This window comes from Watersipora subatra, chromosome 9 (assembly GCF_963576615.1).
Source record: "Watersipora subatra chromosome 9, tzWatSuba1.1, whole genome shotgun sequence".
NCBI lineage: Eukaryota > Metazoa > Bryozoa > Gymnolaemata > Cheilostomatida > Watersiporidae > Watersipora > Watersipora subatra.
The window spans coordinates 28792166-28814063 of record NC_088716.1 but is presented as its reverse complement, the minus strand read 5'-3'; the positions used below and the strand labels follow the sequence as shown (position 1 = coordinate 28814063).

The following is a 21898-nucleotide window of genomic DNA, read 5'->3' as shown; positions in this document are numbered from 1 at the left end:
CACTGGTGTACGGAAACACAGAGCAATGGTATATATTAGAGTAGATGTACACTGGTGTATGGAAACACAGAGCAATGGTATATATTAGAGTAGATGTACACTGGTGTATGGAAACACAGAGCAATGGTATATATTAGAGTAGATGTACACTGGTGTATGGAAACACAGAGCAATGGTATATATTAGAGTAGATGTACATTGGTGTATGGAAACAGTCTTCAATGACAACACTGACATGAAAAGCAGTACCCCCCCCCCCCCATTTAAGGCATGATTGAATTTGAGCAAAAGGGCTTTTCTTCTAGTTCTCAGAATGCACTGTCGACTGCATGCCAAAAATGGTTAAGGTCACACGTGTTATTTGACAAACTTTTTAATGTTTTTCAGGTCATTGCAAAATCAATCGCAACAATTTACAGGTTTCAGAAATTATTTTGATTCTCCTGTTTCCGGATTGTAGCCATAGCTCCCCTGTCGGTAAAGACAAAAGGGGAGTCTCCCTTGAGATTCGTAGATGACATTCAATTGATGATAGGAACTCACAAATTCTGTTATTTGCCTTGGAAGATGCTCAAATGGTTTTGGCTGTTCATGTGGGCTCTGGTTACACCAATCTTATGTCTGGTAAGTGTAAAGATGGAATACTAAGCCTTTTTTAGGCAAATTTGTAATGAAGCCATATCTTCGGTAATCGTAGTGGAAACTCCCAACTAAACATAATTACAGATGCATTTTTACTCTCTGAGTAGAGGTCATGATATGGCTTAATTGTCTGGATTGAACTGTTTAGCGGTGATTTACAAGGTAGATGATTGAAAAATTGCCACAATTTAAAGAGATTATCGCCAATCGTTTAAATGATATAGTCGTGTAATGTCGATTTATCTCACACCTGATGATTTTCAGAGTGAGTGATACAGGAACTAAAATGCACGGGCCTTCTAGTTTTATAATTAGCTCATTCCATGGTCTTCCACGCACACAGACAGACAGACATGACATAAATGAAATAAATGCTTGTAATTATCACAAACACAAAACAGTTTCTTTCTATGTTGAAATATACAAAAAAATACTAACAAAATTTTACACAATCATAATATGGCGACACATCGCGAATTCGTCTACTTGCATCATCGAATCATCTGGTGATATTTGGAAATCATGAATTTATGATTGTTAAGTACTTACCTAGCGGACAATGCTGTAGAAGTTTCCAACTTCTTTGCATTTTACAAAACTAAACTTTAAAAAAAATTGAGTAATAATTGAAAAACAAAAACAAGGTACATGCATGTTTTATAAGTGGCTGCTTCGCTCAACAAGTATCATAGCTCTATATGAACTATTATGCTAGTAAGTATCATAGCCCTATATGAACTATTATGCTAGTAAGTATTATAGCCCTATATGAACTATTATGCTAGTAAGTATCATAGCCCTATATGAACTATTACGCTAGTAAGTATCATAGCCCTATATGAACTATTACGCTAGTAAGTATCGTAGCCCTATATGAACTACTACGCTAGTAAGTATCATAGCCCTATATGAACTATTACGCTAGTAAGTATCATAGCCCTATATGAACTATTACGCTAGTAAGTATCATAGCCCTATATGAACTATTACGCTAGTAAGTATCATAGCCCTATATGAACTATTATGCTAGTAAGTATCATAGCCCTATATGAACTATTATGCTAGTAAGTATCATAGCCCTATATGAACTATTATGCTAGTAAGACCTCAACTCCCTCATTCCATGATTTTTGATGAGCATTTATGTGATTTATTACGAGAAACTAACGGATGTTCTAGAATAATTTATGCAAATCATCCGAGGTCTCCATAAGTTACAAACGTTCTGAGAAGGAACGTTTGTAACTCATGGAGACCTCAGTTTTTACGCAACACAACTAAACTTTGTTTTTTCCGTGAATGAAAACACACTGTTAGTCTTTGAATTACCATATAAATATTTGCTATAATTTGAGACATATCTCGTCGTTCATCTGTCTAAATCTACGCTCGCAGTGTTAGTAACAAAATGCATTGCGTGGGAATTTAACTCAAGATGTTTTACTCTTAGGCTCGACGGTCTAACCACTTCACCACTCAGCCACCTCACAGTCTTGCAGAATAATTGTGCACACAGCTATTACTGCCGGCGTACTCGTATACTGTATTTTAACTTACACAGCTATAACCATGCTGCAAACGTTTTGCATTGAAATTTGTTATATTGACTCCCCTTTTTCTGATTGTTGTGTGTCCTGATTTTTGAACGCTATTACAAATACCCACAATCCTTTTCGTATGAACTGAAAACAGAGGTTGAGTAGATCTATTATCAGCAGCAGCAAATATTTCAGATGCTAATGATTGGCTCACTTGTGGAGTACGGCAGCAAGCCGGCGCTGCAGCAGGGTGACTACATATATGAGAGAGGATTTATAATACTCGGATGGTTTATCACTGTCTTAGTGCTGACCGTCATTCTGTTTGGAGCTCTGGCAGCTTTAGGAAACCATAACTGCAGCCTCACCAAGGTAAGGCACTGCAAGCAGCACAGCAGTTGATAGGTTTGTTTGACTCCAAGACACCACAAGTTGAGACAATGAGTTCTTACATTCGAATATTGTATAATATATAATATTATTATGATATATAATAATATATAATCCCACGACCAAACGAGCGGAAGGGAAGTTTGAGAGTTTTTATGATAAATGCATGTGCACACAACTTACGAAAATTATTCATCAACAATGAGACGAACACTTGTCTCGAAATTTCATCAACAAATTTAACCATTGTTTTGTAGAGTCGTTAAAGTATAATAACAATACAAAACACATATAAGCCTATTTAAATATGTTACCAAGTCTTTGAAAAGTGTCGACATATTCTTAAAACTTACCCATCTGATCGGATTATACACAAATAGACAAATTAATTTTGCCGAAAATTGTCACAAAACGCTTGAAAAGCTTGGTTTAATATAAGTTAAGACTAGAAATTGAAACGCCGAGCGACAGAGATTAGAACCATTAAGTCGTGCGCATTTCACGAAAAAACAACGTGCACATTTCACTAGTCTATAGCATTGTCGAATTGCCGAAGGTTTCTGTAATTAACATAGAAGTACAGAAATCGTTTCCTTTTTGCCGATTTCAAAGTAACTGATATTTTGGAAACTTTTTAATACTTTGGTATTCTAACTGATGTCCAAAGCAGTGAAAGTAAAGGAAATGACAATGATAGTTTTTTCTAACGATTCTAATGAGATTATTATAATAATTAATTATAAGTTTGAATATTCTTCTTGATACTTCTTGATATTGTTAGCTATGACATTTTAAAATGTAAACAAAATTGTGCATTGGTTTTCTATTATTACTGTATTAATAGTATTGTTATTCTAATAATATCACTGCATTTTACTTCTAATATTGTATTTCTCCTATTGCAAAGAGAAAGATATAAATATATAATCTTCTCAATTCATTATTGCTGTTTGTCATGACCAAACACTTTTTAAATAGATTTTCTAAAAACCTATATAAATGTCACAACTTCTTGATATTGTTAGCTATGACGTTTTGAAATGTAAACCAAATTGTGCATTGGTTTTATATTATTACTATATTAATAATATTGGTTATTCTAATAATATCAGTGCATTTTACTTCTAATATTGGCCAATATTGCATTTCTCCTATTGCAGGGGGAGAGATATAAACATATAATCTTTTCCTTTCATTACTGCTATTTGTTGTATATAATAACGCCCACACCCAGTACATTACAGCTACCATTGAAGTTATCCTATTGCACTGCAGTGCCATTTGATTGCTAATATTGCATTTCTCAACCATCAGTACCCTTTCTTTTTCCAATATCTCTTTGGTTGTGGGCTGTATGACAGTGGAATTTCTAGTATATAAATATTATATTAAAAATTATTAAAAATTATTAAATATAAATATTTATAATAATATTATTATACATATACAATGTATATGTTAGATGACATGGTAGAATATTTTAATATCTGTACCAAACATTTTAGATAGCCAAGTTTTTATTGTGAACTCTGTTTTGAATAAAAAAAAATGCATTATTAGGTAATTTTATGATCAAACACATCAACCGAAAGTGTATTAAAATAATTGTTCAGAGAATTACGTACTCAAATTCAATGAGCTACAACAAAATATGGCATAAGTTGTTGGTTCACATTGTTATAATAGAAGTTGTCTGACCATGTTGTAATGGTGGTTGAAATAAAATAAAAGAAGACAAGTCTTTGTTTTATATTTTCTAAATCATTACGTTGTGTCGTCTGAACCGACCGTGATCACTCACCGAGCCTAAAAATGGTTTGGCTCGAATGTTTTATCAATAGGTCATGAATTTCCTTATCGCAACAATACCTTCCCTATGTACTCCTACTATATCTTGATTTGTCAATCAGAAAACTAAATCATTTTAATAAACTGCCTCTGCTGTTTTCAACATTCTTGATGCTGTCATTTTGTTCTCTCATTTACTCGCCTGTATAAAGGAGGCTAGTTATAGTTTGGTAGTTTTATACAGTAGGCGCTCCTATAACTATAAATAATCCGTTCCAGGAACATTAACGTTATAGGGACGGTATACAAACAGTAAAATACATGTAAATTGCCTAATTCGCTCTAAGATCCTCCCAAACTCACCCCTTTGGCCATTCCAAAAAAAATGATAGTCTTAACTGTTTAAGCTGTACTGCAGTACTATTGGTTTACATCAACTACTTTTTTCTCTTTGCTCATCAACTTTATTGGTTTTATAGACCATGATTGCTGTAATTTCACTATAAGTTGATGGGGAGCTCACATCTTCACGTTCATTTAAAGCGATTTGCTCATTTTTTTGTACAAATTGATACTAATAATGACTAGACAACTTTGACTATACATAAGTTTTTAGGATTCAGTTGGTTTCGTTTTATAATCAAACATTTTTTTCAAAGATGGTGGCATGTCTATTTTATTTAGTAGCTAGTTTCAGAGTTGGTAGCAACTGAGAACTTATTTCATACAAAGACTGCGATGAAATAAGTTGACTCGACGACCTAATTACTATAGACTGGTAGAATTGTAGAATCTCCGTTCTTTCCAAACTCACCCCTTTAGTCATACAAAAAGAAAAACAAACTTTTTAATTTGTAGGCTGTACCGTAACTGCAACATTATTGGTTTACATCAACAACTTTTTTGATTGGTTTTGATTGGTTTGCATCGATAACTTTTCTCTCTGCTGATCAACTTTATTGGTTTTACAGACTGTGATTGTGGTCATTTTACAATAAGTTGATGGTGAGCACACATCTTCGGCGTTCATTTACGATTTGCTTATATTTCCTAAACAGCAAAGTCTATTCTGCAAAGTCAAACTAATAGCAAATATTTTATACTTTTACAATAAAGCAAAGCAAAAAATATTTTTACCATGAAAAACAGCACTACCTGTTCGTCGTCTATTTGTATCCATGGGCCACAGTTAAGATAAAAGATAACTTTCGATGATACTCCAACTCGTGACATTCCTATTGGTGGATCGACGCTGCATTGGTAGATCGAACACCTGCACCAATCGACCACCTTCAAGTATTTGTGAACAATTGCACAGCTACCTATTCTCTGTTTTTTCGACGCATCTGACGACCTATCACGACAATTCAAATATCATGGAAGTTCTATATATAATAGATATAACGATATACACACGTCATTTTTTTCTTTTGCAAGTGCGAGGAGATAGATCACTATTTAAATCTAATTTGAGAACTTGCCCAACTTGACACTTTATGTGTTATTGAATTTCTTACGTAGTCTGAAGCAAAAACTTCAAATAAATTCTTTACATTATCTGGAATTTACGTTACAGGAAGTATACGTTATAGAAGCATCTACTGTATTAGGAACGATCTGTAATGCATTCATCTTGTACTCTGAGCTATTTGTAATTTTGCAGCCCTGTACTCGGGGTTATTTGTAATATGGTCGTCCTGTATTGGGGACTGTTTGTAATGTGGCTATTCTGTACTGGAAACCACTTGTAATGTGGTAGCTCTATACTGTTGATCACTCGCAATGTGGTAGCTCTGCACCTGGGATAACACAGGTAAAAAATCTTTTGCACAGAAAAATCGATGTTTATTTACCATCTAACTTGTAAATGAAGGTGTTTATTTATTTCTGCAAGTGCTATATGTTTAATTAGGTTTATGCTATATATACACATATTTATTGCATTTTGGGAAAGTCTAGGCACAAATATTTCTTTTAGTAAAAATTTTTTTCTAGAAAATTAGTTCAAGCTAAGTTACTAACTGCATTACTACTAATTTAGTAACTAGATTACTTCATTAGAGAAACGCAAGTATTTTAATCAACCGCCATTAAAGATTACAGGTGTAATAAGTATGTGCACAGGTATTCCATTGTATGGAAAGTAGGCTGTGTGGGGTAGTGGATAGTACGCTTGTCTGCAGAACTGGAGGTTGCGAGTTCAATTCCAGTGCGAAGTAACTTTTCTATGCTCCTAAAACTTTATTGCTATAACTGGACATACCAACAGACAAATGGAAAACACTGAAATATATATAATATACATATATAATGTACTAGATGAATGCTATGCGTTGCACGAGTAATAAAAACAGCTTATAAACATTACATTACCTACATACATTACTTTTACACGAAATTACCTGCAACATATACGGTGAAACTTGGCTAACTCGACCTTCACGGGACAGAGAGAAAGTGTTCGAGTTATCAGAGAGTTCAAGTTATGAGAACATTGTCACAAGTGCATGTATTATTGTATTTATCAGTACATATACAAACTATATATAAATCAAAAGCATTGATTGCTTGTTGCAAATTAAGGGACCTCTCGTGTAGTGTTTTAACAATTTTTATCAGAAAGTATAAATATTTTCCATTATTACTTGAGATTCGTTTGTTTCTTTTAGGTGATGTGACTGTTAGGACGTTTTCAAATTAAAATAGGCAAAACCTGATCGCGGTTGAAACTCTCAGAAAAAAAACATATTTTCCTTTTGAGCGTTTTAACAACAAACCGGTTTTGCTGATTTTTCTTAAAGTTTATCTGAAGGTTACTTCGCTTCTCCTTGCTTGTGGAAGGCTATCCCCAAGCGGATTTGGTAAAATTTGATTTTTTGCAAACCTTTAGAAAAGTCGTTAACGAAAATACTTTGCCGACAGTGGTAATAATGACGCCTAAGAACTACTAAAAGTTGTTTATCTCAATGGCTTGGAATAAAGTGATATTCTAAAGCAATAACAACCGTCTCGGTAGCCACAAAAACTGTTAAGAGTTAACGAAGTTAAGGTCGAGTTATCTAAAGCAATTTATCATTGCGTGGGAACGAACTAAACAAATCCGTTTGAGTTACCCATGTGTTCGAGATATCCGAGTGCGAGTTATCCGAGTTTCACTGTATGTATAAGCTGTTTTATTACCCATGCAACCCCGGGTATTCGCCTAGTGAGGTCAGCTGGTAATCGTTGTGTGACGCAAGATTGTTATTTTAACTGATGTAATAAATATCTTCACTAATATGGATCGTTATACTCAGTTGAAGGCCTAGTCTGATAGGTAAGCTAAATGAGGAACAGAAGGTTACGAGAACGAATCTTCTGCAAATCGGCTTTTTCATTAGTAAAACTTTTTCGCTATAACTGGATGGACAAACACTCACACTTACACATATAATATACAGCTTATAAAACTTATATACAGTCATGTTCATAAATATTAACTTATGTTAACTTTGGTGAAATGGTATCAAAGCCCAGAACTTACAGTAGTTAAACAATGTAATGCTTATAGAATCCCTTGACACATTTGTAGGCACGCCAACCAACGCGACTGTGGGGGCCAGCATTAGAGGTACACAAACACCTAGAAAAGCGTCTGAGTAGGATTACCAGAGCTATGGATGGTGAAAATGGTGAGGTCCACACAAGTACAATTGCTTAAATGTAATATGAGGTGTATTAATATTTAGCATGCCTCAACACTTTACACGATGTAGTGTGTATGTCCTCTACATGCATGTTTAACTGGCTGTTTTTGTACAGTGAAACTATAACCAATCTTTGATGTAAAAATGTAAAGCAAGCCATAAACTGGAGAAAAGATACAAGCTTAAATTAATACTACTGCTGACTTTGTACAACCAGATTAGTTTTTGAGCAAGTGAAAAAGCGAATAAATTGATGCTGGAGCAATTGCTTCTGATTGGCTCCCTTGGAAATTCAATCAAACCATGATTGATTCACAGTGAGTTTCGTTTACGCTTGATTGGTCCATTTTATGATTCATATAGAAAAATCAAAGATGAGACTGCACTCAGTTAGCTAAATGGCATTTACTCATTATTATCAAGTTCTAATGTAAAGCGTGTAAACAATTATTCTCTCATGGAAAGAAGTATTTTTATCAGAATAGCTTTGGGATATAGGTGGAAAAGAAAAGGCAACCTTAAAATGAAAACTATACTAATACTCATTACTGTGAATTTACAACTGCCTGTCAAGTTTAGCATGAGTGATCTATAGCTCACATGCTAAGTAAACTACTTCTATAGCAGAAGCGGTATGTCAATCTCAATTTAGGATTGGACTAGCTATATCCTGTCATGACGATTTTTCTATGTTTTTAGAACAATTGGCGCCCAGCGAAGAGGCTATCAGCGAAACACCTACACATAAAAGCCTCTCTAAGATGAGTGTTTCAAAGAAAAGTCTTTCCAGAAAGGCCCACTCGAGTTCACCAAGGCGGGGTCTATCCGTGAATGAAGTAGCGATTGATGACGACAGCGATAACATGCCCAAAAGCCTCCAGCCCAAGCATTCCGACATAAAACGAGAGAAATCGCAACAAAGCCGTAAATCAGCATCGCGGCACAGTAATTTGGGAGGAACCAAGCGCCCTAAGCGAGGTAATAAAATGAAACGACGAGAGACAACTTCAGGAAATCTGGAATGAATATTCATATTTAGCAGTAAATCTCTAATGGCAACTTCAAAGTGAAATAAATTGTCTGACAGAAATATATTGGTATTGTAATATATTGGTATTGTAATATATTGGTATTGTAATATATTGGTATTGTAATATATTGGTATTGTAATATATTGGTATTGTAATATATATGCAAATAAGAATTGGGCTCAATTAAGGTTTTCACATAACTTGGAAAGCGTGTCTGATAAGTTATCCGTATCCTCACAATCAAAATAATACGCTGAAAAACTCAGCGTACAGTTATAACTCGACATACGAGTGTCCGAATTTGCAATAAATTTGTGATACAAGCAGAATTTCAAGTAAAATCTTGGCTTGAGATATGAGCATACGAGACAATTCTGGAAGCAACCGCTCGGTGGCCAAGTATGCGAGAGGCCGCTTTCGAGAACAGCAGTCTTTCGCTTAGGATCACTTTGAAGTTTTAAAAGGCCGGCCAAAAACAAAGCAAAAAGCGATATGCCGCAAGACCAAAATATGTAAATAAAAACAAAATTAGAATTACGATTAGTATAAGATTAAAACTTTTTTGAGTGTTTGTTTAGTAAGCTAAATTTATTTGAGTTAAATTTAAATTTTATGTTGTATTACGTAGCGACACCAAAATGTAGCATACCGAACATGTTGCCGTGAAGTCTCTCATCGCACCGCCATTAGCCACTATATCTGTCTTCAAGGTAAAAACTCCATACAGTGCTGTACATTATAATGTTACACTCTATTGCAGATCATAACCACTAGATAGGTATTTGTTACTTTATGAGTACAGGTAGTCAATTAGTACAATTAAAACACAATTTCTATCGTAATATCCAGTTTTAGGTAACATTTTCAGAGAATGGGAACATATTAATTTGCATTTAGTTAATTTATATTGCAAATATGCTTTAAAAACGAGAAAATTGACATGAGAACTGGTTCCCGGGACGCATTAAGTTCGTATGTCGAGGTACGACTATAGTGACAAAATACTGCAACAAAGGTCAACCATCCCGATACAAGGGTCACGACACGATGATTTCACCGTCAGGATCAGGTGAATCATCAAGGAACAAAGTTTTGAATGTGTGGTTAAAGTAATCATTGTAATTCTTGCATCCTCTCTTGCTGTCTGGTGTGAAGTTACACTCGAGAATCTGCGGCACCATGACCTTTTGACCTACAAGTGCAATCAAACATGAGTCGGCTAGTTTTGCCCATCATCGGTAAGATATTGAAAGGTAGATGTACGTGATGAACCTAAACTTAAGGACAAGTGTGTGTGTGTGTGGAGATCTTAGATATAATAAGACACATGTAAGCATGACGAGCAGCTCAATGGAGGACGATAACATCTTGTATATATGAGCGTAACAAGTAATTGTACAGTCAGTATGAGCTCTTACCTACAAACAAGCATCTGATTTTACAATACAGTAGACACTCCTATAACGTAAACAATCCGTTCCAAGAACATTTATGTTATAGGGAATTTATGTTATGAGAACAGTAAAATACATGTAAATTGCCTAATCTGTTCCAAGATCTTTTCAAACTCGCCCCTTTGGCAATGCTGGAAGGAAAATCTTCACTTAACTCTTTTAATTTGTGAGCTGTACTGTAACTGCAGAATTATTAGTTTGCATAAACAACTTTTCTCCTTTTTATGATCAATCTGACTAGTTTTATAGACCATGACTGCGGTAAATTTACAAGTTAATAGGGACATTTTCGACGTTCATTTACAATGATTCGCTTATTTTTTCTGAACAGCAGTCTATTCTGCAAAGCATGACTAATAACCAATATTTTGTACGTCTGCAATAAGACAAAACAACAAAATCTTTTTACTATAAAAAACAGTTCTACCTGTTCGGCGTCTATCCCTATCCAGGAGTCAAGGTTAGGATAAAATTAATTTTTCGACGATACTCCAACTTGTGGCATTAAGACTGGTACACCGACGCTGTAACACCTGAACCAATTGATCGTCTTTGTATTTATCAACGATGCGCAGCTATCCTATTCGCCTTTTTGTTGACACATTTAACGATTTACAACAACAAACTAGAATGTCACGAACGTTATATATAACGATATACAGAAGGTGTCTTTTCTCTTGCGATTCCGGCGAAATAAACTAACAATCAGATCGAATTTGAAAACTCGCCCGACTTGACACTTTACGTTATATGGAATTTTTTACGTTGTAGGAAGCAAAAACGTCACAGAAAGTTTTTATGTTATCTGGAATTTACGTTATAGGAGCGTCTACTGTATATCCAAAAATCAAAACCTGTGCAACCGATAACAACATATATGCCTTGGATAACTAAATCATACACAATGAGGTAAACACACATTTCAAGCTACTGAGTATAAGATGCAGATAATTTGCAGATTAAAATAATTTGCAATGAAAACTTGGAAGTTTCCATTTCAAATTATTTTCTCATTCAAATATCAAATGAGAAATTAAAGAATATTTTATCCTCAGAATTCCTCCATATACTGTACACGTGTTCGGGAGGCAAACTTTATTTGCGTTAATTTGAGTCAGCTTGTGAATGAGGATAAACTTATGCTTTTTGCAAAAATTTTATTTAAAACTTTTTTTGTGATAGATTTTTATTACTCACTAGAAAGTCAGCACTGATGAGAAGTCAAAAAAAAGACTGAAAACCAAATTTGAACTGAATTTTAAAATTTCGAACGTCTGAATTTAAAAAGAAGATAATAGCAAAAGTTTCAAAATAATTTCACATTTATAATTGACTGTTAGTAGTTTACATTATGTTTTAAATAATGCATTCTTTCTTTAGTGGCCGGAAATATCCATTATATTACGTCTAGGAACGCATTATTCGATACCCCTTTTTCTGATCGGGGAAGTCGATTCAGTACTAGAACAACTCGATTGTCGAATTCGCTTGCCAGCTGGACAAGGAATAGGTTTATGTTAGCAGTTATCTATCCTCAGACAATGACTTCTCTCATTATTCCTGAAAACTTATCAGCTGGTATCAGAGCTAGCGTACAACAGAACTCAAACCAAAACTACCTTTGCTATCTGTGTCCCACTTGAGCATGATGTCGATGGCATACAAAGCTCGTGATTGGCCATAGTTTGGCACGCCATACGGCGGATCTTTGCTTGTGGCAGCCTCAAAAAGTTCCTTCAAACACTGCATGGTATCCGCCTACAAGAAGAAAACAATGCTCAGATGTTACCGTAGTCTATGCTTTGAGCTCAGCCATGCCTGAATGTCATTTGATCCTGTTGCTGTCTATGTCATTGGCAAGTAATGTTCACACGCACACCTAATTTAAACACAACATTATGAAGTTTTCGCACCGAAATCTATGCATATGATAGCAATTAATTGAACAGATGATGCTAAAAAGTTGATTGTACAATCAGCAAAAAATTTAACCAATTAAAGATTTCTTTCAATGGTTGAGCTTTCAAGTGCCACCACAAAGAAAATAAACAAAAAAAACCAAATAAAAAGATATTGCCATGTGGTGTCATACAAGCAAAAACAAAAATTTATATAAGACTTGATACTACTAAGTTTAGTTATTGATCCTATCTCTTTTGACAAAAGATTACAAGAATTAGCAATACAATTTTTGAGTGCATTATGGGAATCATGCAATGCATTGCAGCGCATAACTTGAGTGGATACAATTACAAATATTTCACAACTCAAAGAGTGGTAATTTTCCACTATGAACAATAGTACTCTTCACCTTTAAATACAACTATTAGTCCTAACCACATTTAGTTGTAGGATACAAGAGATCCTAGTTGCATGTTAATTGTCACGTAACGTCGCAACGAGATGGAAAAGGCAAACTGCAAAATATATGCAGTGAAGCAAAGTTTAGTTGTCACACGAAAACTTGAAATATTTATGTAAATTAAATGGTTTACCAACTCTCTAAAGCTTATCAATAAGTCAACTTCTAAACAACAAAATGTATTTTCTCCAACACAAAGGACTCGTCGATATGCCTTAGTTGAAATGTACACGATTTAGGAACTAGCTTAAACTTTGTCACTGACTGCTGAGATCAGCAATTTACTACAAATTAACAGGAGCTGTTTATGTTGAGCATTTACGAAACAATTGCTGCTCTTTAACAGCACCAAGTGAATCTGATACACAAAATTTTAGTCACAAAAGTTTTGTGATTATAAAAAATTATAGCGAATGATTATAGACAATCTAGCATGAGCGAAACTTCCACAACTTCTGGAAATTACTTACATGCTTTGACAAAATTATTGGATTGTTAACACACAGCACCGTGTTGTTAAGACAAACAGCACCGTGTTGTCAGACACACAGCACCGTGTCGTTAGACACACAGCACCGTGTCGTTAGACAAACAGCACCGTGTCGTTAGACAAACAGCACCGTGTTGTTACACACACAGCAACGTGTTGTTAGACACACAGCACCGTGTTGTTAGACACACCGCCCCGAGTAGTTAGACACACAGCCTCGTGTTGTTAAATAAACAGCACCGTGTTGTTAGATAAACAGCACCGTGTTGTTACACACACAGCACCGTGTTGTTACACACACAGCACCGTGTTGTTACACACACAGCACCGTGTTGTTACACACACAGCATCGTGTTGTTAGACACACAGCACCGTGTTGTTAGACACATAGCACCGTGTTGTTAGACACACAGCACCGTGTCGTTAGACACACAGCACCGTGTCGTTAGACAAACAGCACCGTGTCGTTAGACAAACAGCACCGTGTTGTTACACACACAGCACCGTGTTATTAGACACACAGCACCGTGTTGTTAGACACACAGCACCGTTGTTAGACACACCACCCCGAGTAGTTAGACACACAGCCTTGTGTTGTTAGATAAACAGCCCTGTGTTGTTAGATAAACAGCACCGTGTTGTTACACACACAGCACCGTGTTGTTAGACACACAGCACCGTGTTGTTACACACACAGCACCGTGTTGTTAGACACACAGCACCGTGTTGTTAGACACACAGCACCGTGTCGTTAGACACACAGCACCGTGTCGTTAGACACACAGCACCGTGTTGTGAGCCACACAGCACCGTGTTGTTAGACACACAGCACCGTGTCGTTAGACACACAGCACCGTGTCGTTAGACACACAGCACCGTGTCGTTAGACACACAGCACCGTGTTGTTAGACAAACAGCACCGTGTTATTTAGTTTCCTAGTTTCCTCCGCATTGTAAATGACCCACATTAGACAGGCTAATGACCCGCATTAGACAGGCGTAAATATGTATCACTATTATGGAGAACCTTGGACAATCCATCAGTCAGCATATCCTAGAGGCATATCATAGAATAACTTAAATAATAGGAGCTGCTATAAAGAAGCGAGCCAGGTTATTGGCTGATAGATTTCTCCTCACCTCGATGTCGGCCCAAGGATACAATGGGTATTGTCGGTCCCATTCTGGTACAAAATCCTCGCAGTTTATATTGAGTAGCTGTTCGGGAGAGCTGTAGTTGTGCACCGTAAAGTGTTTCTCATAGACATGCAAGGAGTCAAGGGAGTAGGCCCTGAAAGTACCATGAGATGATACACTATCCACTAGTGTCCACTATTCAGTGTCAACTACAATATGGAGTTTACTATAATTCCCACTACAGTACAATGTCCACTATATTGCCCACTATAGTGTCCACTATATTGCCCACTACAGTACAGTGTTCACTATATTACCCACTATTGTGTCCCGCTATATATTTCTCACTATAATGACCACTAGTAACAGTACAGTGTCCACTATAGTGCCCACTATAGTGTTTACAACAGTATGGTGTCCACTATAATGCCAACTATAGTGTATACAACAGTATGGTGTCCACTATTGCCCACTATTGTGTCCACTACAATACAGTGCCTATTGTATTGCCTACAATAAAGTACCCCGCAGTCTCTGCTACAATGCTCAGTACATTGAAGAACTAGTGTCTAGTGGAGTGTGCATGACAGCATCCAGTATGATATACAATACAACATTCCCTGGTCTACCCTTTGGATGATGGGATCTACTGATGACAAGGCAAGTTAATTGCTGAGAACGGAATATTTCATACACAAGTATAGAGGTCATTGTAATTATGGGACCGTTAAAAATAAACACATTATTTGTTAAAATTCATAGTTTGTTAAGTATTTATTTGAGGAATTATGGCTATATACATACCAATAGAAAGCTAAGGATATACATATCTAAGAAATCCATATTCATGTTCTAAACATGAATATTATTAAATATCAATTAATATTTGTCTTTTTACCCTCATTTTAGTGTAACATAGCGGTATCGGTGCATTATGACAACAAATCCCCTAACAATTAAGTTTATATTCATCAACTAAGTTGACCAAATTTAACGTGGTTTCTGTACAGTCAGTCATACCTCGACATACGAGCTTAATGCATCCTATGACTGAGCTCATAGGTCAATATTCTCGTATCTCAAGGCACTATTTCCTACATAAAATAACAACCCACAAATTAATCCGTTACCATATTATGGAAAAGCCACCTACCTAAACAGGATATTACGGTGAAAAAGTGTGTTTTCAACTGCTGAATTTAGTACCTAGGCTAATAAAGTAACAAATACCTATCTAATTGTTATGATCTGCAATCATAAGCAGTTCCCACCTTCAAGACAGACGTGAATAATGGCTGTCTGAGAGACTTGAGATACTTTTATGACGCTACGTAATAGAAACTTTGAGCTTACCTTGAATAAATTTAGCTTACTAAACACACACTTGAAGCTAAGTGTTAATCTATACAGATAAATCACAATGTTTGTCCGTCTGTCCAGCTGTAGCGATTATAATCTAGGAATTAAAATGGCTTCTGACTGGATTTGAACTCATGAAAATTGCATACCACAAGTTTGCAGACAAGCGCGATTAACCGCAAAGCTATGCCTTTCTTGCCACTTCAATGCTTTTACCATATACTGTATACCCTTTTCGCGATTGCACACGCTAAATTATGCACACGCGCCCACAGGTTACGATGCCCCTGTTATAACATTTTTTCCACCTTACTCTATGAAACAAGATTCTTTTTTTTTCGTCCTCGCCATACTAGGGCCAATTCATTTTCCAACATACGATACCAACAAAAATTTCTCTCGAGATTAAAATTTGGTAGTCGGTGTACTGATTACGACGAAACAACAAAAATGTCGATATGCTATTCACCGAAATCCCTTCCACAACGCCTGAAAGAGATATACGTTTCTAGCCATTTCAGTTCAGCATTATTCGTTAAAAATGAATTCGAAAAAAGATAAGTGATAAAATTTTAGTTTGAACGTTGAAGTTTAGTGAAATACAAAAACTTCCTTAAACATGTTAAAGGTTGACTTGCAACAAAATTCACATTTGGTATCAAAAGATTCACTATGTCTTACTTTGCTGTGTTGTAGGTGCAAAATATGTGGAAATGTGATTACAAGCTTTTAAGAGCTAAAAAACGAACAGTTAATCGCAGCCACACGAGACCGCCGTAGTTTGGAATCTCTTTCCAAAACGGCTCAAATGGGACGTAGTTGTACAAGATGGCTTCGGTTTACATTTTCATGCAACCTCATTCGTCAAAATATTTTCACAAATATACTTCACGCATTCAATAAAACCATGTCTATTGTTCTTACGCGTCTATTTTATCGTCATTGTAATGCTGTCACTTTCAGAACTGATATCCTATAACCTACCGTGAAAATTCGTTTAATTTTTTAACCTTAGCTCGAAGGAGTACATATCATTGTCTGATAAACATGACGAGCCTGTTGGTCACCTGTGATAATCGAAAAGTGCTGCAGAAATTATTCGTGAAGTATGGGTTACATGATCAGATTACGACTAAACGATTAGACCAAGCCGAAACGAAACTGTTAAGTAGCGAGCATATATATTTGATACAGGCTTCTCAATAAAACCCGAAGTGTTTGTCATAAACTAGTGCTATGAGACGTTTTATATTGAGCCTTTTATTGGCCTTTCAATTCACGTGATAACATCATGAGGCAAAAGCATAACCAAATTGTTTGAGTACGTCAGAGAAATAAATTGATTCCAACCTACGGCGTTGTCGTGATGGCGGTGATTAACTGTTCGTTTTTGAGCTTTTAAGAGCTTGTAATCACATTTCCACATGTTTTTCACCTACAACACAGCTGAGTAAGACATGGTGAATCTGTTGATACCAAATAACTGTAATGTGAATTTTGTTGCAAGTCAACTTTTAAAGTGTGTGTTTAGTAAACTAAATTCATTTATGTTAAATTCAACATTGTTATATGACTGCCTCAAAAGTAAGAACTCCCTACGATACGTACTCCACATTGTGCACTGTATGTTACATCCTATTGCAGATCATAACCACTAAATACACTAAAGTTACTAAAATTAACATACTACCGGTATTTTGTTACTAATTTTTAATATGTACCAGTATTTATATAAAATTTTGATGATTTTTACCAGGAGACGTTTGCATTATATAATTACTATTGGTTTATTTACCCTTCTATACAACAATTCGCTATACGATGCCAACCCTGGAATAAATTGAAATCATATGACAACGGCGCACTGTACTACCAAAACAGTATGTAAGACTTTCATATATATATAAAAGAGGAAAAGGTAAAAGATACTATATAGCCGTATGATGATGAAAGGGCTTAACCTATGTAATGACGAATTCGTTTATCAATGGGTTTGCTGGAGCGAATTACTGTCATTAAATGAGGACTATCGGCCTACCTGTATCGGCCTATTCTTATATTTCATTTAATTCGTACCAAAGATCATAGTCTTATGATAGATACTTCACACAGCCATATTAAGCATTAAAACTAAAGTATTATCTAAAACTACATAAAAATTAAATGACATGTTAGAAACCAAATTAATGACAAGATTGTTAAATAGTTTTTATTACTGATTAACGTCACATTAAATTAGGCAGTTGAAGAGTAGTGATACTCGACATCCATTGTCAGTCATAAAGAGAACGATAAATAGGAAGAATAATAAGGACAATAATAGAGATATCCTTATGTATCATTTTCTCTCTCAAGCGTGACAAGAGAGAAAACAATGCTTTCAAGGCTAACCACACGACTCTCGTATTCTGATCAAATTTGATAACTTGTAGCGGCTTGATGTTTTACATTAACTTCGTACATAGTGCGAAGCAAAAACTTTACATTAATTCTTTACGTTTACTGAAATTTACGTTATATAAAGTTTATGTTATCGGAGCATCTACTGCACTATGAGAATCTGTAACTTACTTGTTGGCAAATCTAATAAAAAACGTTCTTCTACAGGACATCTTGAGTGGCTTGACACTTTTGAGATGAATTTCATACCGGTAATCAAATTTGACTTTTCCCACATCTAAAATATAGCTATAGCTAATTATACAGTAAACATGACAGAGTTGACTACAGCTAGTTATACAGTAAACATGACAGAGTTGACTACAGCTAGTTATACAGTAGACATGACAGAGTTGACTACAGCTAGTTATACAGTAGACATGATAGAGTTGACTACAGCTAGTTATACAGTAGACATGACAGAGTTGACTACAGCTAGTTATACAGTAGACATGAAAGAGTTGACTATAGCTAGTTATACAGTAAACATGACAGAGTTGACTATAGCTAGTTATACAGTAGACATGATAGAGTTGACTACAGCTAGTTATACAGTAGACATGACAGAGTTGACTACAGCTAGTTATACAGTAGACATGATAGAGTTGACTACAGCTAGTTATACAGTAGACATGACAGAGTTGACTATAGCTAGTTATACAGTAGACATGATAGAGTTGACTACAGCTAGTTATACAGTAGACATGATAGAGTTGACTACAGCTAGTTATACAGTAGACATGACAGAGTTGACTACAGCTAGTTATACAGTAGACATGATAGAGTTGACTACAGCTAGTTATACAGTAGACATGACAGAGTTGACTATAGCTAGTTATACAGTAGACATGATAGAGTTGACTACAGCTAGTTATACAGTAGACATGATAGAGTTGACTACAGCTAGTTATACAGTAGACATGATAGAGTTGATTACAGCTAGTTATACAGTAGACATGAAAGAGTTGACTATAGCTAGTTATACAGTAAACATGACAGAGTTGACTATAGCTAGTTATACAGTAGACATGACAGAGTTGACTATAGCTAGTTATACAGTAGACATGATAGAGTTGACTACAGCTAGTTATACAGTAGACATGATAGAGTTGACTACAGCTAGTTATACAGTAGACATGAAAGAGTTGACTATAGCTAGTTATACAGTAGACATGACAGAGTTGACTATAGCTAGTTATACAGTAGACATGACAGAGTTGACTACAGCTAGTTATACAGTAGACATGAAAGAGTTGACTATAGCTAGTTATACAGTAAACATGACAGAGTTGACTATAGCTAGTTATACAGTAGACATGACAGAGTTGACTATAGCTAGTTATACAGTAGACATGACAGAGTTGACTACAGCTAGTTGTACAGTAGACATGATAGAGTTGACTACAGCTAGTTATACAGTAGACATGAAAGAGTTGACTGTAGCTAGTTATACAGTAGACATGACAGAGTTAACTATAGCCAGTTATACAGTAGACATGACAGAGTTGACTATAGCTAGTTATACAGTAAACATGAAAGGGTTGACTATAACTAGAATAAGCCTTTTTATAAGCTGTACTTACAAAAAAGTACTTTTGTATAAGTACAGCTTATAAAAAAGTACTTTTTTACTGATATACATGTACATGTACGTTCAACGTACATGTATATCAGTAAAACAAGATGGTGGCCTCTTATTCAGAAATTATCACAAAGTGGCCCTATACAAGCAGCATCTAAGTTGGAACCTAAATCAGCTCTGACCAGCCAGTTCCAAGTCAAAACTGTCGTAAACTGAACAGATATAAAATGGTTGACTTCAGGCTTATAATAAAGAACACGCACTTAAAATCGTGGCCCTTCATGTACCTTCAACAAAGTATTTTATGTTTCTTGTTTACTTATAGCAGTCTGCTAATGCTAATTTTTCCAAGCTACAACTCTAAGTGTAGGTACATTGAATCAAACCTGGTCTGTAGAACAGCACTGGATCCTCTATGTACTTCATGGCAATGAATGGACCGGCCTCAGGCAGCCTTGTTAGGCAGCTGACATTCTTAGTTATTACATGCCCTAAACCTCTGCCCATGTTCCATGGCTTAGCTATCCAGTGATTGTCTGCCCCTCTACAAACGATGAATAAGCGTATATATACATGCATATATATATTATAGATCATAAATATATATATATATGTATATATATATTATAGATCATAAAAATATATATGTATATATATATACTAGAAATTCCACTGTCATACAGCCCATGACCAAAGTGATATTGGAAAAAAAGAAAGGGTACTGATGGTTGAGAAATGCAATATTAGCAGTCAAATGGCACTGCAGTGCAATAGGATAACTGCAATGGTAGCTGTAATGTACTGGGTGTGGGTGTTATTATGTACAACAAATAGCAATAATGAAAGGAAAAGATTATATGTTTTTATCTCTCCCCCTGTAATAGGAGAAATGTAATATTGGCCAATATTAGAAGTAAAATGCACTGACATTATTAGAATAACCAATATTATTAATATAGTAATGATATAAAACTAATGCACAATTTGGTTTACATTTCAAAACGGCATGGCTAACAATATCACGAAGTTGCGATATATATTTTATAAAATCTTTTCTATAAAATCGATTTTTATAAAATCTGTACTACGTAGTCATCGTTCTGTAGTCCTCCAAACTTATAATTAATTATTGTAATAATCTCATAACCGTTAGAAAAAATATCATCGTCATTTCTTTTACTTACACTGCGTTGGACATCAGTTAGAATTCCAAAGTACTCAAAAGTTTCCAAAATGTCAGTTACTTTGAAATCGGCAAAAATGAAACGATTTCAGTACTCTACGTTAATTACAGAAACCTCCGGCAATGCTATAGACTGGTGAAATGTGCACGTTATTTTTTCCGTGAAATGCGCACGACTCAATTGTTCTATTCTCTGTTGCTCGGCGTTTTAATTTCCGGTCTTAACTTTGATAAAAGTGAGGCTTAGCAAGTTTTAATAACGATTTTTGGCCAAATAAATCTGTCTATTTATGTATATTCCGATCAGATAGGTTAGTTTTAGGAATTTGCGGTAACCTTTCGAAGGCTTGGTAACATTTTTAAATAGGTTTATATGCGTTTTGTATCATTATTATACTTAAACAACTTTACAGAAAAATGGTTAAATTTGTTGATAAGATTTCGTTACAAGGGATTGGGGACGGCCGTTTACGGATAATTCTTCGGGAGTTGTGTGCACATGTGCATTTATCATAAATCTCCCAAACCAATCGCTTCGCTCGTGTTTGGTCGTGGGATTATAGAGCATATATATATATCATTATACATATATAAATATATATATTATTATACATATATAAATATATATTCATAATAAATTTGACTTTCCAAAGACTTATTAGTCTGTAATACATAGAGACTAAAACTTATCTAGAAAGTCGAAGTTTTCTTCACTACATCTATTTGTCTTCAAACAAAAACACTAGGCAGATGACCCCATGAAACAGATTTGTAGTCAACAAACATTCAAAGGATTTCAGATAAGTTTTAATATAAA

The 21898-nt window shown here is 35.3% G+C and overlaps 2 protein-coding genes across 2 annotated transcripts in view; one reads left to right on the top strand and one right to left on the bottom strand.

The window, feature by feature from the left end:
* Positions 1-9088, top strand: part of LOC137404955 (sodium- and chloride-dependent neutral and basic amino acid transporter B(0+)-like) — a 43786-nt gene extending 34698 nt beyond the window's left edge. The window contains exons 11-14 of the mRNA XM_068091182.1: positions 461-624; positions 2376-2552; positions 7930-8029; positions 8744-9088. Of these exons, the coding sequence (XP_067947283.1) occupies positions 461-624; positions 2376-2552; positions 7930-8029; positions 8744-9069 (767 nt within the window). The 3' untranslated portion in view covers positions 9070-9088. The remainder of the gene's footprint in view (positions 1-460; positions 625-2375; positions 2553-7929; positions 8030-8743) is intronic.
* A 762-nt stretch (positions 9089-9850) lies between these two features.
* LOC137404954 (tubulin--tyrosine ligase-like protein 12) overlaps positions 9851-21898 on the bottom strand; it is a 28012-nt gene continuing 15964 nt past the window's right edge. Inside the window, exons 8-12 of the mRNA XM_068091180.1 lie at positions 20285-20442; positions 18449-18554; positions 14522-14672; positions 12149-12287; positions 9851-10267 (exon numbers count right to left, since the gene is read on the bottom strand). Of these exons, the coding sequence (XP_067947281.1) occupies positions 10113-10267; positions 12149-12287; positions 14522-14672; positions 18449-18554; positions 20285-20442 (709 nt within the window). The 3' untranslated portion in view covers positions 9851-10112. The remainder of the gene's footprint in view (positions 10268-12148; positions 12288-14521; positions 14673-18448; positions 18555-20284; positions 20443-21898) is intronic.